This window comes from Bufo bufo, chromosome 2, assembly GCF_905171765.1.
Source record: "Bufo bufo chromosome 2, aBufBuf1.1, whole genome shotgun sequence".
Classification (NCBI taxonomy): domain Eukaryota; kingdom Metazoa; phylum Chordata; class Amphibia; order Anura; family Bufonidae; genus Bufo; species Bufo bufo.
In genome coordinates this window covers 830391071-830409590 of record NC_053390.1, presented here as the reverse complement: position 1 = coordinate 830409590, position 18520 = coordinate 830391071, and the positions used below count along the sequence as shown (strand labels likewise).

At 46.7% G+C, this 18520-nt stretch overlaps 1 protein-coding gene across 2 annotated transcripts in view; it reads left to right on the top strand.

Moving 5' to 3' along the window:
- Window positions 1-443: 443 nt before the first annotated feature.
- LOC120990517 overlaps window positions 444-18520 on the top strand; it is a 39075-nt gene continuing 20998 nt past the window's right edge. For both annotated transcript variants that reach the window (XM_040419384.1, XM_040419383.1), the window contains exons 1-2: window positions 444-498; window positions 15958-16323. In XM_040419384.1, the coding sequence (XP_040275318.1) occupies window positions 462-498; window positions 15958-16323 (403 nt within the window). In that variant the 5' untranslated portion in view covers window positions 444-461. The remainder of the gene's footprint in view (window positions 499-15957; window positions 16324-18520) is intronic.

The window sequence follows — 18520 nt, the reverse complement described above, 5'->3', positions numbered from 1 at the left end:
TCTGTGAAAAACGCATCGCACCCGCACCTGCTTCCGGATGCAATGCGTTTTTCACTGAAGCCCCATTTACTTCTATGGGGCCAGGGCTGCATGAAAAAATGCAGAATATAGAACATGCTTCGATTTTCATGCAACGCACAACTGATGCGTGAAAAAAAAAACACTCATGTGCACAGATCCATTGAAATGAATGGGTCAGGATTCAGTGCGGGGGCTATGCGCTCACGTCACACATTGCAGCTGCGCGAAAAACTCGCTTGTGTCAAAGGGAACTAAAGAAAAAGTTCAGCACAGAAAAAACATTTGATTGTGCTGATGAGCGCGGAGGAGAAGGTGAATTCCAGCACGAAGAACACGTGACCATTTCTGCCAATCAATGAGCACCCACGTCACTGGGGATGAACCTACATAAAGGCCGGCACCAGCAGCATGACAGTGATTGTAACTTTTGGAGAGAGAAGATGCTGCTGAAACTGTTCCTGCTCATTGGAATGATAAGTGAGTGCAGCCCCTGCTTCTTCCCCCTCGTATAGTGCAGCCCCTGCTTCATCACCCTCGTATAGTGCAGCCCCTGCTTCATCACCCTCTTATAGTGCAGCCCCTGCTTCATCACCCTCTTATAGTGCAGCCCCTGCTTCATCACCCTCTTATAGTGCAGCCCCTGCTTCATCACCCTCTTATAGTGCAGCCCCTGCTTCATCACCCTCGTATAGTGCAGCCCCTGCTTCATCACCCTCTTATAGTGCAGCCCCTGCTTCATCACCCTCTTATAGTGCAGCCCCTGCTTCATCACCCTCTTATAGTGCAGCCCCTGCTTCATCACCCTCTTATAGTGCAGCCCCTGCTTCTTCCCCCTCTTATAGTGCAGCCCCTGCTTCATCACCCTCTTATAGTGCAGCCATTACAAAGAAAACAGCTTAATGACAAACTCAGCTCTACAATTATACTTGTTTGTGACTGATGATGATGATGGTGGAAGGACACTTGTCCAGACTTGCCTAGAGATCGCTTTTCGCGTATATACGTTTATTGCGGTTTCATCTTTATTGTAGTTGCTTCTCAGTATTTGCTCATTTTAGGAAATTGAGTGTTGAGGAACTGTCTAATATAAGTTTAAAGAGCCGCTCAGCCACCATTTACTGCAGCCGGTATACACTGACGACGCTCCTTTCTTAAACACATTGTAGAAAATTGCTATGAGGACAATTCCTTAACATACAGGCACAGCCTTCCGTTCAACACGGGGGACCTTACGCTGTCAGGTGAGCGACGCCATTATCTTAGAACTTCTCAACATAGTTCAGGACCACTGCAGTACCTGCACAGCTTTACTCAAGAAGTTACTGTGCGGCATGGAAGTTATCACCAGGAGAAAACACAGGACAAAAAAAACTCCCAAGCAGTACCGCCACCTGGTGTCCACCTGCTGCAATAACACTGACTGACGCAGGGTGGAAATGCACTTTAGAAAAAAAAATAAACTTAAGTAAAGTAATAGCAAAATAAATGATCAGTGTAAAATAAAATAGTCTCACGATCTCCGGACTCACTGAAACACGATAAAAGCACAGCGACCTACCTGAGACTGTGAGAACTGAGGGAAAGGTCCTGTGCAAGCAGAAGACGGGTCACTCCAGAGGTCACTCTCGCACTTCTGTCCAACATTGTAACTCCAGACCCGGTACAAATCCAGACCCGGTACAAATCCAGACCCGGTACAAATCCAGACCCGGTACAAATCCAGACCCGGTACAAATCCAGACCCGGTACAAATCCAGACCCGGTACAAATCCAGACCCGGTACAAATCCAGACCCGGTACAAATCTAGACCCGGTACAAATCTAGACCCGGCACAAATCTAGACCCGGTACAAATCCAGACCCGGTACAAATCCAGACCCGGCACAAATCCAGACCCGGTACAAATCCAGACCCGGTACAAATCTAGACCCGGTATATATCAACAGACCAGGTACATATCACAGGGCAGGGTAAATGTCCAGACACGTCCGACCAGCAGCCGCTCCGAGGACCTTCACACTTACTTCCGTTGACTTTTAGATTTTTGCACACGACAAACACAAACTACTCACTACACACTTCCTGATTCCTCACAGTCCTAACCGGCAGCAGTATCACACAGGAGAGGATTAGATACACAGCTCAGCAGACTGTATCACACAGGAGAGGATTAGATACACAGCTCAGCAGACAGTATCACACAGGAGAGGATTAGATACACAGCTCAGCAGACTGTATCACACAGGAGAGGATTAGATACACAGCTCAGCAGACAGTATCACACAGGATAGGATTAGATACACAGCTCAGCAGACAGTATCACACAGGATAGGATTAGATACACAGCTCAGCAGACTGTATCACACAGGAGAGGATTAGATACACAGCTCAGCAGACAGTATCACACAGGATAGGATTAGATACACAGCTCAGCAGACAGTATCACACAGGAGAGGATTAGATACACAGCTCAGCAGGTAGTATCACACAGGATAGTATTAGATACACAGCTCAGCAGACAGTATCACACAGGATAGGATTAGATACACAGCTCAGCAGACAGTATCACACAGGATAGGATTAGATACACAGCTCAGCAGACAGTATCACACATGATAGGATTAGATACACAGCTCAGCAGACAGTATCACACAGGATAGGATTAGATACACAGCTCAGCAGGTAGTATCACACAGGATAGTATTAGATACACAGCTCAGCAGACAGTATCACACAGGATAGGATTAGATACACAGCTCAGCAGACAGTATCACACAGGATAGGATTAGATACACAGCTCAGCAGACAGTATCACACAGGATAGGATTAGATACACAGCTCAGCAGACAGTATCACACAGGATAGGATTAGATACACAGCTCAGCAAAAAGTATCACACAGGAGAGGATTAGATACACAGCTCAGCAGACAGTATCACACAGGAGAGGATTAGATACATAGCTCAGCAGACAGTATCACACAGGAGAGGATTAGATACACAGCTCAGCAGACAGTATCACACAGGAGAGGATTAGATACACAGCTCAGCAGACAGTATCACACAGGAGAGGATTAGATACATAGCTCAGCAGACAGTATCACACAGGATAGGATTAGATACACAGTTCAGCAGACAGTATCACACAGGATAGGATTAGATACACAGCTCAGCAGACAGTATCACACAGGATTAGATACACAGCTCAGCAGACAGTATCACACAGGAGAGGATTAGATACACAGCTCAGCAGACAGTATCACACAGGATAGGATTAGATACACAGCTCAGCAGACAGTATCACACAGGATTAGATACACAGCTCAGCAGACAGTATCACACAGGAGAGGATTAGATACACAGCTCAGCAGACAGTATCACACAGGATAGGATTAGATACACAGCTCAGCAGACAGTATCACACAGGATAGGATTAGATACATAGCTCAGCAGACAGTATCACACAGGATAGGATTAGATACACAGTTCAGCAGACAGTATCACACAGGATAGGATTAGATACACAGCTCAGCAGACAGTATCACACAGGAGAGGATTAGATACACAGCTCAGCAGACAGTATCACACAGGATAGGATTATATACACAGCTCAGCAGACTGTATCACACAGGAGAGGATTAGATACACAGCTCAGCAGACAGTATCACACAGGATAGGATTAGATACACAGCTCAGCAGACTGTATCACACAGCAGAGGATTAGATACACAGCTCAGCAGACAGTATCACACAGGATAGGATTAGATACACAGCTCAGCAGACAGTATCACATATGATAGGATTAGATACACAGCTCAGCAGACAGTATCACACAGGATAGGATTAGATACACAGCTCAGCAGACAGTATCACACAGGAGAGTAGTAGATACACAGCCAGGGGCGTAACTAGAAGTGACTGGGCCCCACAGCAAATATTTGTAAGGGCCCCCCCCCCCAGCGTGCTTCGCACCTCCCTCCTCCTGTGTAAACCCCACTCCTTTGGCACAGTGTAGAGGTATACTGTATATCGTGTGGCACAGTGTAGTGGTATACTGTATATTGTGGGGCACAGTGTAGCGGTATACTGTATATTGTGTGGCACAGTGTAGAGGTATACTGTATATTGTGGGGCACAGTGTAGAGGTATACTGTATATTGTGTGGCACAGTGTAGAGGTATACTGTATATTGTGTGGCACAGTGTAGAGGTATACTGTATATTGTGTGGTACAGTGTAGAGGTATACTGTATATTGGGGGGCACAGTGTAGAGGTATACTGTATATCGTGTGGCACAGTGTAGTGGTATACTGTATATTGTGGGGCACAGTGTAGCGGTATACTGTATATTGTGTGGCACAGTGTAGAGGTATACTGTATATTGTGGGGCACAGTGTAGAGGTATACTGTATATTGTGTGGCACAGTGTAGAGGTATACTGTATATTGTGTGGCACAGTGTAGAGGTATACTGTATATTGTGTGGCACAGGGTAGAGGTATACTGTACATTGTGTGGCACAGTGTAGAGGTATACTGTATATTGTGTGGCACAGTGTAGAGGTATACTGTATATCGTGTGGCACAGTGTAGTGGTATACTGTATATTGTGGGGCACAGTGTAGCGGTATACTGTATATTGTGTGGCACAGTGTAGAGGTATACTGTATATTGTGTGGCACAGTGTAGAGGTATACTGTATATTGTGTGGCACAGTGTAGAGGTATACTGTATATTGTGTGACACAGTGTAGCAGTATACTGTATATTGTGTGGCACAGTGTAGCGGTATACTGTATATTGTGGGGCACAGTGTAGAGGTATACTGTATATTGTGGGGCACAGTGTAGAGGTATACTGTATATTGTGTGACACAGTGTAGCAGTATACTGTATATTGTGTGGCACAGTGTAGCGGTATACTGTATATTGTGGGGCACAGTGTAGAGGTATACTGTATATTGTGTGGCACAGTGTAGAGGTATACTGTATATTGTGGGGCACAGTGTAGCGGTATACTGTATATTGTGGGGCACAGTGTAGAGGTATACTGTATATTGTGTGGCACAATGTAGAGGTATACTGTATATTGTGTGGCACAGTGTAGCGGTATACTGTATAATGTGTGGCACAGTGTAGAGGTATACTGTATATTGTGTGGCACAGTGTAGAGGTATACTGTATATTGTGTGGCACAGTGTAGAGGTATACTGTATATCGTGTGGCACAGTGTAGTGGTATACTGTATATTGTGGGGCACAGTGTAGCGGTATACTGTATATTGTGTGGCACAGTGTAGAGGTATACTGTATATTGTGTGGCACAGTGTAGAGGTATACTGTATATTGTGTGGCACAGTGTAGAGGTATACTGTATATCGTGTGGCACAGTGTAGTGGTATACTGTATATTGTGGGGCACAGTGTAGCGGTATACTGTATATTGTGGGGCACAGTGTAGAGGTATACTGTATATTGTGTGGCACAGTGTAGAGGTATACTGTATATTGTGTGGCACAGTGTAGAGGTATACTGTATATTGTGTGACACAGTGTAGCAGTATACTGTATATTGTGTGGCACAGTGTAGCGGTATACTGTATATTGTGGGGCACAGTGTAGAGGTATACTGTATATTGTGGGGCACAGTGTAGAGGTATACTGTATATTGTGTGACACAGTGTAGCAGTATACTGTATATTGTGTGGCACAGTGTAGCGGTATACTGTATATTGTGGGGCACAGTGTAGAGGTATACTGTATATTGTGTGGCACAGTGAAGAGGTATACTGTATATTGTGGGGCACAGTGTAGCGGTATACTGTATATTGTGGGGCACAGTGTAGAGGTATACTGTATATTGTGTGGCACAGTGTAGCGGTATACTGTATAATGTGTGGCACAGTGTAGAGGTATACTGTATATTGTGTGGCACAGTGTAGAGGTATACTGTATATTGTGTGGCACAGTGTAGAGGTATACTGTATATTGTGGAGCACAGTGCAGAGGTATACTGTATATTGTGTGGCACAGTGTAGAGGTATACTGTATATTGTGTGGCACAGTGTGGTGGTATACTGTATAATGTGTGGCACAGTGTAGAGGTATACTGTATATTGTGTGGCACAGTGTAGAGGTATACTGTATATTGTGTGGCACAGTGTAGCGGAATACTGTATATTGTGTGGCACAGTGTAGCGGTATACTGTATATTGTGGGGCACAGTGTAGAGGTATACTGTATATTGTGTGGCACAGTGTAGAGTTATACTGTATATTGTGTGGCACAGTGTAGAGGTATACTGTATATTGTGGGGCACAGTGTAGCGGTATACTGTATATTGTGGGGCACAGTGTAGAGGTATACTGTATATTGTGTGACACAGTGTAGCGGCATACTGTATATTGTGTGGCACAGTGTAGAGGTATACTGTATATTGTGGGGCACAGTGTAGAGATATACTGTATATTGTGCGGCACAGTGTAGAGGTATACTGTATAATGTGTGGCACAGTGTAGAGGTATACTGTATATTGTGTGGCACAGTGTAGAGGTATACTGTATATTGTGTGGTACAGTGTAGAGGTATACTGTATATTGGGGGGCACAGTGTAGAGGTATACTGTATATTGTGTGGCACAGTGTAGCGGTATACTGTATAATGTGTGGCACAGTGTAGAGGTATACTGTATATTGTGTGGCACAGTGTAGAGGTATACTGTATATTGTGGGGCACAGTGTAGAGGTATACTGTATATTGTGTGACACAGTGTAGCAGTATACTGTATATTGTGTGGCACAGTGTAGCGGTATACTGTATATTGTGGGGCACAGTGTAGAGGTATACTGTATATTGTGGGGCACAGTGTAGAGGTATACTGTATATTGTGTGACACAGTGTAGCAGTATACTGTATATTGTGTGGCACAGTGTAGCGGTATACTGTATATTGTGGGGCACAGTGTAGAGGTATACTGTATATTGTGTGGCACAGTGTAGAGGTATACTGTATATTGTGGGGCACAGTGTAGCGGTATACTGTATATTGTGGGGCACAGTGTAGAGGTATACTGTATATTGTGTGGCACAATGTAGAGGTATACTGTATATTGTGTGGCACAGTGTAGCGGTATACTGTATAATGTGTGGCACAGTGTAGAGGTATACTGTATATTGTGTGGCACAGTGTAGAGGTATACTGTATATTGTGTGGCACAGTGTAGAGGTATACTGTATATTGTGGAGCACAGTGCAGAGGTATACTGTATATTGTGTGGCACAGTGTAGAGGTATACTGTATATTGTGTGGCACAGTGTGGTGGTATACTGTATAATGTGTGGCACAGTGTAGAGGTATACTGTATATTGTGTGGCACAGTGTAGAGGTATACTGTATATTGTGTGGCACAGTGTAGCGGAATACTGTATATTGTGTGGCACAGTGTAGCGGTATACTGTATATTGTGGGGCACAGTGTAGAGGTATACTGTATATTGTGTGGCACAGTGTAGAGTTATACTGTATATTGTGTGGCACAGTGTAGAGGTATACTGTATATTGTGGGGCACAGTGTAGCGGTATACTGTATATTGTGGGGCACAGTGTAGAGGTATACTGTATATTGTGTGACACAGTGTAGCGGCATACTGTATATTGTGTGGCACAGTGTAGAGGTATACTGTATATTGTGGGGCACAGTGTAGAGATATACTGTATATTGTGCGGCACAGTGTAGAGGTATACTGTATAATGTGTGGCACAGTGTAGAGGTATACTGTATATTGTGTGGCACAGTGTAGAGGTATACTGTATATTGTGTGGTACAGTGTAGAGGTATACTGTATATTGGGGGGCACAGTGTAGAGGTATACTGTATATTGTGTGGCACAGTGTAGCGGTATACTGTATAATGTGTGGCACAGTGTAGAGGTATACTGTATATTGTGTGGCACAGTGTAGAGGTATACTGTATATTGTGGGGCACAGTGTAGAGGTATACTGTATATTGTGTGGCACAGTGTAGAGGTATACTGTATATTGTGTGGTACAGTGTAGAGGTATACTGTATATTGGGGGGCACAGTGTAGAGGTATACTGTATATTGTGTGGCACAGTGTAGCGGTATACTGTATATTGTGTGGCACAGTGTAGAGGTATACTGTATATTGTGGGGCACAGTGTAGAGGTATACTGTATATTGTGTGGCACAGTGTAGCGGTATACTGTATATTGTGTGGTACAGTGTAGAGGTATACTGTATATTGGGGGGCACAGTGTAGAGGTATACTGTATATTGTGTGGCACAGTGTAGCGGTATACTGTATATTGTGTGGCACAGTGTAGAGGTATACTGTATATTGTGGGGCACAGTGTAGAGATATACTGTATATTGTGCGGCACAGTGTAGAGGTATACTGTATAATGTGTGGCACAGTGTAGAGGTATACTGTATATTGTGTGGCACAGTGTAGAGGTATACTGTATATTGTGTGGTACAGTGTAGAGGTATACTGTATATTGGGGGGCACAGTGTAGAGGTATACTGTATATTGTGTGGCACAGTGTAGCGGTATACTGTATAATGTGTGGCACAGTGTAGAGGTATACTGTATATTGTGTGGCACAGTGTAGAGGTATACTGTATATTGTGGGGCACAGTGTAGAGGTATACTGTATATTGTGTGGCACAGTGTAGAGGTATACTGTATATTGTGTGGTACAGTGTAGAGGTATACTGTATATTGGGGGGCACAGTGTAGAGGTATACTGTATATTGTGTGGCACAGTGTAGCGGTATACTGTATATTGTGTGGCACAGTGTAGAGGTATACTGTATATTGTGGGGCACAGTGTAGAGGTATACTGTATATTGTGTGGCACAGTGGATGCTATATGTGTATAACATAAACATATTTCACATGAAAACTTACAGTTACTTGGCCCTTGGGGATCTCGGACGCCACTTCCACACTTTGGTCGGGGGCTCGGCGGAGCTGATGTTGTGCTTTATCCTAATGAGAAAGATTTCATAATAAGGATTTGGAGAAGGGGCAGAGGGATAGCAGAGCAGAGAGAGGCTGGTGCTGCTACTAGGGGGTCATACCATGGGGGAGTAATAAAGCCCACCATAATGCCCCCCCCCCCCCCCCAGTAGTAATAATTTTCCTTATAATGTGACAGTGCAAAAATACCCCCTTGTAATGCCCCCAGTTGAGCTAATGTCCCCATAGGGCCCCCATAATGTCCCAGTATAAAATACCCCTATATAGTGCCCCCAGTAAATGCCTCCATAGTGCTCCTCTCCCCCCTTTCTGCTAGTGCCCCCCATAATGTACCAGTATAAAATGCCCCATATATAGTGCCCCAGTAGATGCCCCTCAGTGTCCGGCCTCTGATAGGCTGCCGGCCTAGTGTCCCCCATAATGCCCCCCCATCATGTGCCAGTATCAAGTGCCTCTCTCCTCCCCCACATGTCCCAGTATCATAGTGCCATCTCCCCCCCCACACAAAAAAAGTGCCAGTATCAAGTGCCTCTCTCCCCCCCCATGTGCCAGTATCAGGTGCCAACCCCCCCTCCCCCCCAGGTGCCAGTATCAGGTGCCTCTCTCCCCCCCTCAGGTGCCAGGATCAGGTGCCATCCCCTCCCCCCCCATGTGCCAGTATCAGGTGCCTCCCCCCCCCATGTGCCAGTATCAGGTGCCAACCCCCCTCCCCCCCAGGTGCCAGTATCAGGTGCCAACCCCTCTCCCCCCCCATGTGCCAGTATCAGGTGCCTCTCTCCCCCCCGGTGCCAGTATCAGGTGCCTCCCCCATGTGCCAGTATCAGGTGCCTCTCTCCCCCCCCATGTGCCAGTATCAGGTGCCAACCCCCCCTCCCCCCCCAGGTGCCAGCATCAGGTGCCAACCCCTCTCCCCCCCCAGGTGCAAGTATCAGGTGCCTCTCCCCCCCATGTGCCAGTATCAGGTGCCAACCCCCCCCTCAGGTGCCAGTATCAGGTGCCAACCCCTCTCCCCCCCATGTGCCAGTATCAGGTGCCTCTCCCCCCCCATGTGCCAGTATCAGGTGCCAACCCCCCCTCCCCCCCAGGTGCCAGTATCAGGTGCCAACCCCTCCCCCCCATGTGCCAGTATCAGGTGCCTCCCCCTATGTGCCAGTATCAGGTGCCTCTCCCCCCCCTCATGTGCCAGTATCAGGTGCCAACCCCCCCTCCCCCCCAGGTGCCAGTATCAGGTGCCAATCCCTCTCCCCCCATGTGCCAGTATCAGGTGCCTTTCTCCCCCCCCATGTGCCAGTATCAGGTGCCTCCCCCCATGTGCCAGTATCAAGTGCCCCCCCCCCCCGCTCCCTCATGGCAGTAACAGTCGGGTATTAAAAAAAATAAAAATAAACACTTCTACTTACCTCCATGTCAGCGATGCGATGCAGCCTCTTCCTGTATGTCCATATATGAAGTCAGTGCTTGTATTTCAGAAAAGGTTGCTGCTGGGATTCGAACCCACGACCTTCTGTATGAGAGGCAAAGCTTCTAACCACAAGACCATATGAAATGCCTTGCTGCTGACTGAAAAAATATGATACTTCTACTGTTAAAGCTGGCTAAGTGTACATCTATACACATGACAGCTGCTCATATATAGAGATATAGCAGAGCTGAGTGTGCTGGGACAGCTGTCATATAGAGATATAGCAGTGCTGGGTGTGTTGGGGCAGCTGTCATGTGTATAGCTGTACACTTAGCCAGCTATAACAGTAGAAGTCTCATTTTTTTTCAATCAGTTGTAATGCAGCCTTTATGGTTGTGAGGGTAAATGCTTTGCCTCTGATACACTCAGACATTGGAGGTTGTGGGTTTGAATCCCAGACACATCAGAAGACTTTAGGAAACAGTAAGATTAGATCACATTAGCGAGGGGGCCTAGTCAGCTGCTGTGAAGGGGCCCTGAACAGTAAGACATCGATATTTAACGAACTTGAAAATAAACTGTCACACACGCTGCCGCGACCCGAAGCAGCTGCTTCCCCGGTAGTTATGACACTGTACACAGCTCAGCAGGCAGTATCACACAGGATAGGATTAGATACACAGCTCAGCAGACAGTATCACACAGGATAGGATTAGATACACAGCTCAGCAGGCAGTATCACACAGGAGAGGATTAGATACACAGCTCAGCAGATTGTATCACACAGGATAGGATTAGATACACAGCTCAGCAGACAGTATCACACAGGATAGGATTAGATACAGGCACTGGAGGTGGAGCTTCTTCATAGCCATGCCCCTCTTAGTGACAGTAGAGATCTGGTTGGATGATACATCTGTCAGTCACATCAGGGGGCGGGGAGCAGCTGAATGTAGAGAACTAATACAGGTTGTCCCAGTGTCTCCGCCGCCCCGTCTATGCAGTGTCCACCACACACCGACTGTCACTATAAGAGCAATAATTATAAGACGCCTAGATTGGAGCGCTCTCTATTATCTGATGTGGCACAGAATCATTCAGTACATGATTACACTCAGATCATTTATTCTAAAATTAAAGGGACACTGACAGGCCAAATCAGCATATATAGTTAGATATATGACATTACAGGTCTTATAGAGTCTTTTAAAAGCATATAAGTATCCCCCCTGTCCACCTTATAAAGAGCGAAATATAAAGTTTTATAACCTGCTTGTCCAGTCACCAATCTGCCCAAGGGGCGGCGTTTCATGTGAAAATGCGCCCAGCCAGCCGCTCCCAACTGCCGTCTGAAGCCCCGCCCAGCTCATCAATATTCACTTCGCTGGGCGGCGGCTAGAACTCTTTCCAGTCCCGATCCTGCGCATGGGCAATTCAATCCTCCGGGCATCGTTCATGCCCAATCTTCTGCGCCTGCGCCCCGCCGTGGTTAGATCGCGCCTGCGTACACACACAGGCTGCCTGCGTCTTCGAGGCAGCTGCAGCCTCAGCCTCAGCCATGCACTGTTCAGAGCAGCGCTTCAGAGCGCTGCTCACTCACATCGTCAAACGGGTTAATTATAGTGCGTCCGACCTCCAAATCTTCACTCCACCCTCATTGTCTGTGTGTACACAGTGCAGACAAAGAGAGGCAGAGGAAGAGTTTGTGGTTCGAGTACGTCTAGTGTCAGTTTCTGTTGGAGCTATTTTTCTTAATAAAAAGGTAAATAATGTTCAACCTATTAGTTTATGTTATACATTTATTTCACTGCAATTGTAAGTGAATTTTTAAAATATTATTATATACACCCAAATTAGATTACTTCAAGTTGAATTGGATGTATGTCAAAGAACCCAACTCCATCACTATAATTTTATAATAATTCAATGATATATATATATATCAATATTTAACACTAAAATATATTAGAGCCACAGATACCTTTAAACCAATGATTTAGTTATTTATTTATTTATTTACTCTTCCTCTGCCTCTCTTTGTCTGCACTGTGTACACACAGACAATGAGGGCGGAGTGAAGATTTGGAGGTCGGACGCACTATAATTAACCCGTTTGACGATGTGAGTGAGCAGCGCTGCTCTGAACAGTGCATGGCTGAGGCTGAGGCTGCAGCTGCCTCGAAGACGCAGGCAGCCTGTGTGTGTACGCAGGCGCGATCTAACCACGGCGGGGCGCAGGCGCAGAAGATTGGGCATGAACGATGCCCGGAGGATTGAATTGCCCATGCGCAGGATCGGGACTGGGGAGAGTTCTAGCCGCCGCCCAGCGAAGTGAATATTGATGAGCTGGGCGGGGCTTCAGACGGCAGTTGGGAGCGGCTGGCTGGGCGCATTTTCACATGAAACGCCGCCCCTTGGGCAGATTGGTGACCGGACAAGCAGGTTATAAAACTTTATATTTTGCTCTTTATAAGGTGGACAGGGGGGATACTTATATGCTTTTAAAAGACTGTATAAGACCTGTAATGTGATATATCTAACTATATATGCTGATTTGGCCTGTCAGTGTCCCTTTAACAAAATAGAGAAAATCAATATAAAATCTAAAAAATATATAAAAATAATACTTAGAACGTGGAGTCTATCTAAATGCTACCAGAGCAATCCATCGAGCATGCTTGTCACACTGAACAGAGAAATCAGTATAACATGGTTGTCACATTGATTAATAGATGATGGTCATTGTCATAGGATCTGCAGCTCCGCAGTCAGTAGTGAAGGTGAACATCTATAACGTATTCCTTAACCATCAAATGTCCATTATCGCTCATACAGCATTGTAGACAGAAATATAATGATATCAGAATGATGATGTTTAGATATTTAATGAGTAAGACGCTGCGAGGGTTAATAGTGGTGAAAAAATGCCCAATATCGTACTGATGGCACCTGTTATAGAGTTTATAGTCCCACTGTTATATATACCATGTGTCAGACAGAGCTGATGGCTCCTCTGTGAGTCGATGTCCAGTTTAGCGTTTATGACACCTTTTTGGCGTTCATAGTTCCGCTAGTTCATGTATCGATACTATCGTCAATACCACAGTCCGGTTTATATATTTGTAGCAAATGTTCATAAAAGCAACATTGATCTTTGTGCAGTGGTTGTAACACACGGGCAGTATACATTACCTTGTCGCTGTAGACCGCCTCTGGCGCCGGGGCGGAGGTTTACATTACCTTGTCGCTGTAGACCGCCTCTGGCGCCGGGGCAGAGGTTTACATTACCTTGTCGCTGTAGACCGCCTCTGGCGCCGGGGCAGAGGTTTACATTACCTTGTCGCTGTAGACCGCCTCTGGCGCTGAGGCGGAGGTTTACATTACCTTGTCGCTGTAAACCGCCTTTGGCGCCGGGGCGGAGGTTTACATTACTTTGTTGCTGTAGACCGCCTCTGGCTCCGGGGCGGAGGTCTACATTACCTTGTAGCTGTAGACCGCCTATGGCGCCGGGGCGGAGGTTTACATTACCTTGTCTCTGTAGACCGCCTCTGGCGCCGAGGCGGAGGTTTACATTACCTTGTCTCTGTAGACCGCCTCTGGCTCCGAGGCAGAGCTTTACATTACCTTGTCGCTGTAGACCGCCTCTGGCGCCGGGGCGGAGGTTTACATTGCCTTGTTGCTGTAGACCGCCTCTGGCGCCGGGGCGGAGGTTTACATTACCTTGTCGCTGTAGACCGCCTCTGGCACCGGGGCGGAGGTTTACATTACCTTGTCGCTGTAGACCGCCTCTGGCGCCGAGGCGGAGGTTTACATTACCTTGTCGCTGTAGACCGCCTCTGGCACCGGGGCCGAGGTTTACATTACCTTGTCGCTGTAGACCGCCTCTGGCGCCGAGGCGGAGGTTTACATTACTTTGTCACTGTAGACCGCCTCTGGCGCCGGGGCGGAGGTTTACATTACCTTGTCGCTGTAGACCGCCTCTGGCGCCGGGGCGGAGGTTTACATTAACTTGTCGCTGTAGACCGCCTCTGGCGCCGGGGCGGAGGTTTACATTACCTTGTCGCTGTAGACTGCCTCTGGCTCCGGGGCGGAGGTTCACATTACCTTTTCGCTGTAGACCGCCTCTGGCGCCGTGGCGGAGGTTTACATTACTTTGTCGCTGTAGACCGCCTCTGGCGCCGGGGCGGAGGTTTACATTAACTTGTCGCTGTAGACCGCCTCTGGCGCCGGGGCGGAGGTTTACATTACCTTGTCGCTGTAGACTGCCTCTGGCTCCGGGGCGGAGGTTCACATTACCTTTTCGCTGTAGACCGCCTCTGGCGCCGTGGCGGAGGTTTACATTACTTTGTCGCTGTAGACCGCCTCTGGCGCCGGGGCGGAGGTTTACATTACCTTGTCTCTGTAGACCACCTCTGGCCCCGGGGCGGAGGTTTACATTACTTTGTCGCTGTAGACTGCCTCTGGCGCCGGGGCGGAGGTTTACATTACCTTGTCGCTGTAGACTGCCTCTGGCAGCGGGGCGGAGCTGTACTGGAATGGCCGCTGAGCCTAAAAAAAATTCTTCTTTTTTATTAATCAGTGTGACAACCATGTTATACTGATTTCTCTGTTCAGTGTGACAAGCCTGCTCGATGGATTGCTCTGTAGCAGTTAGATAGACTCCATGTTCTATGTATTACTTTTATATGTATTTACGTCTACTTTCACACTGGCACATTGGCTTTCCGTTTATAAGATCCGTTCAGGGCTCAACGGATTAGTTTTGCCCTAATGCATTCTGAATGGTGTAGGATCCGCTCAGAATGAATCAGTTTGCCTCCGTTCAGTCTCCATTCCGCTCTGGAGGTCGGACACCAAATGCGGAGCCAAACAGATCCCGTCCTGGCACAGAATGTAAGTCAACGGGGACGGATCCGTTTTCTCTGACACAACAGAAAACTGATCCGTCCCTCATTGACTTTCAATGTTGTTCATGACGGATCCGTCTTGGATATAGAAGACATAACACAACTGGATCCGTTGATGACGGATGCATGCGGTTGTATTGTTGTAACGGAAGCGTTTTTGCAGATCCATGACGGATCCGCAAAAAACGCTAGTGTGACAGTAGCCTTATATTAGTTTTATATTGATTATCTCTATTTTGTTAATTTTAGAATAAATGATCTGAGTGTGATCATGAACTGAATGATTCTGTGCCACATCAGATAGTAGAGAGCGCTCCAATCTATACGTCTTAGACTGCAGAGGACAGAGAGCGCTTCATGGTAAAGCTCTTGATCAAATTGTACACTAACGCCTCATGTATAGCATTCAGCAGAGGGGTAGGTATATGATAAATTACGCTGAGAAGCAGTTAGATAAAAGCTTAGCATTGAGGATGTGCGATCCAGTTCTGTTTCTTGTATTTATACATGCTCTTCATGGTAAAGCTCCACCTGCTGGCCACTTGTAGTATCTGCACCTGACAGGATAAATCTTCATATTCTCACTTTACAAAGGCCTCCCTGTAATGCTTTCTTTTTGTATTTGGCCCCCTCAGATGTCATTACCTCTGGGGACGTCATCGATGTAACCGGGCGGCTGGGCACCAACCTTCTCTTCCAGGTGGCGGACGCCTGCCGCACCAACAGCAGGTCTCCCTTTGACATTTACTCTGAAAAAAGGAAGATCGGGACGTATCATGAAGAATTGAAAGGACTGAGAAGTTATAATGGTCGTCTGAAGTACAACAAGACGACCTGCACAGTGACCCTGACTGACCTGACGGAGGCGGACGGCTCAAAATTCCAGGTCCACTTCCAGTTCGGCATAGACGGCAAATCCGGACCACATTACATCAACTACACCGTCATCATGAAAACCGGAGACTCCACAACCACCGATCCACCGCTAACCACACTCAGCGGTAATATATCAGTGTATCTAATCCTATCCTGTGTGATACAGTCTGCTGAGCTGTGTATCTAATCCTGTCCTGTGTGATACTGCCTGCTGAGCTGTGTATCTAATCCTACCATGTGTGATACTGTCTGCTGAGCTGTGTATCTAATCCTTTCCTGTGTGATACTGTCTGCTGAGCTGTGTATCTAATTCTGTGTGATACAGTCTGCTGAGCTGTGTATCTAATCCTATCCTGTGTGATACTGTCTGCTGAGCTGTGTATCTAATCCTATCCTGTGTGATACTGTCTGCTTAGCTGTGTATCTAATCCTATCCTGTGTGATACTGCCTGCTGAGCTGTGTATCTAATCCTATCCTGTGTGATACAGTCTGATGAGCTGTGTATCTAATCCTGTCCTGTGTGATACTGCCTGCTGAGCTGTGTATCTAATCCTATCCTGTGTGATACTGCCTGCTGAGCTGTGTATCTAATCCTATCCTGTGTGATACAGTCTGCTGAGCTGTGTATCTAATCCTATCCTGTGTGATACTGTCTGCTGAGCTGTGTATCTAATCTTATCCTGTGTGATACTGTCTGCTGAGCTGTGTATCTAATCCTATCCTGTGTGATGCTGTCTGCTGACTTGTGTATCTAATCCTATCCTGTGTGATACAGTCTGCTGAGCTGTGTATCTAATCCTGTCCTGTGTGATACTGTCTGCTGAGCTGTGTATCTAATCCCATCCTGTGTGATACTGTCTGCTGAGCTGTATCTAATCCTATCCTGTGTGATACTGTCTGCTGAGCTGTGTATCTAATACCCTCCTGTGTGATACTGTCTGCTGACCTGTGTATCTAATCCTATCCTGTGTGATACTGCCTGCTGAGCTGTGTATCTAATCCTATCCTGTGTGATACTGCCTGCTGAGCTGTGTATCTAATCCTATCCTGTGTGATACTGTCTGCTGAGCTGTGTATCTTATCCTATCCTGTGTGATACTGTCTGCTGATCTGTGTATCTAATCCTCTCCTGTGTGATACAGTCTGCTGAGCTGTGTATCTAATCGTATCCTGTGTGATACTGTCTGCTGAGCTGTGTATCTAATCCTATCCTGTGTGATACTGTCTGCTTAGCTGTGTATCTAATCCTATCCTGTGTGATACTGCCTGCTGAGCTGTGTATCTAATCCTATCCTGTGTGATACAGTCTGATGAGCTGTGTATCTAATCCTGTCCTGTGTGATACTGCCTGCTGAGCTGTGTATCTAATCCTATCCTGTGTGATACTGCCTGCTGAGCTGTGTATCTAATCCTATCCTGTGTGATACAGTCTGCTGAGCTGTGTATCTAATCCTATCCTGTGTGATACTGTCTGCTGAGCTGTGTATCTAATCCTATCCTGTGTGATACTGTCTGCTTAGCTGTGTATCTAATCCTATCCTGTGTGATACTGCCTGCTGAGCTGTGTATCTAATCCTATCCTGTGTGATACAGTCTGATGAGCTGTGTATCTAATCCTGTCCTGTGTGAAACTGCCTGCTGTGCTGTGTATCTAATCCTATCCTGTGTGATACTGCCTGCTGAGCTGTGTATCTAATCCTATCCTGTGTGATACAGTCTGCTGAGCTGTGTATCTAATCCTATCCTGTGTGATACTGTCTGCTGAGCTGTGTATCTAATCCTATCCTGTGTGATACTGTCTGCTGAGCTGTGTATCTAATCCTATCCTGTGTGATACTGCCTGCTGAGCCGTGTATCTAATCCTATCCTGTGTGATACTGCCTGCTGAGCTGTGTATCTAATCCTATTCTGTGTGATACTGTCTGCTGAGCTGTGTATCTAATCCTATCCTGTGTGATACTGTCTGCTGAGCTGTGTATCTAATCCTATCCTGTGTGATACTGCCTGCTGAGCTGTGTATCTAATGCCGTCCTGTGTGACAATGTCTGCAGAGTCCTGTATCTAATCCTGTCCTCTCCTGTCCACGGCTTGGTCCCACGGCCATTGTGGTCAGTCACAGGCCTCAGTGGACACTATATCACTGCTAATCGCTGAGGCCTGTGATTTGCTGCAGCCGCTTCCTGGCCCTGCAAGGACTGTGACTTATCCTTCAAGCCGCTGTACCGCTGGCCGCTAGCCAGTCCTGCAGTGAGCAGAGCAGCAATGCGCCCAAGGACAGGTTACTGGTGTTTTTCTTATTTAGGGGCACAGTTTAGGACCAT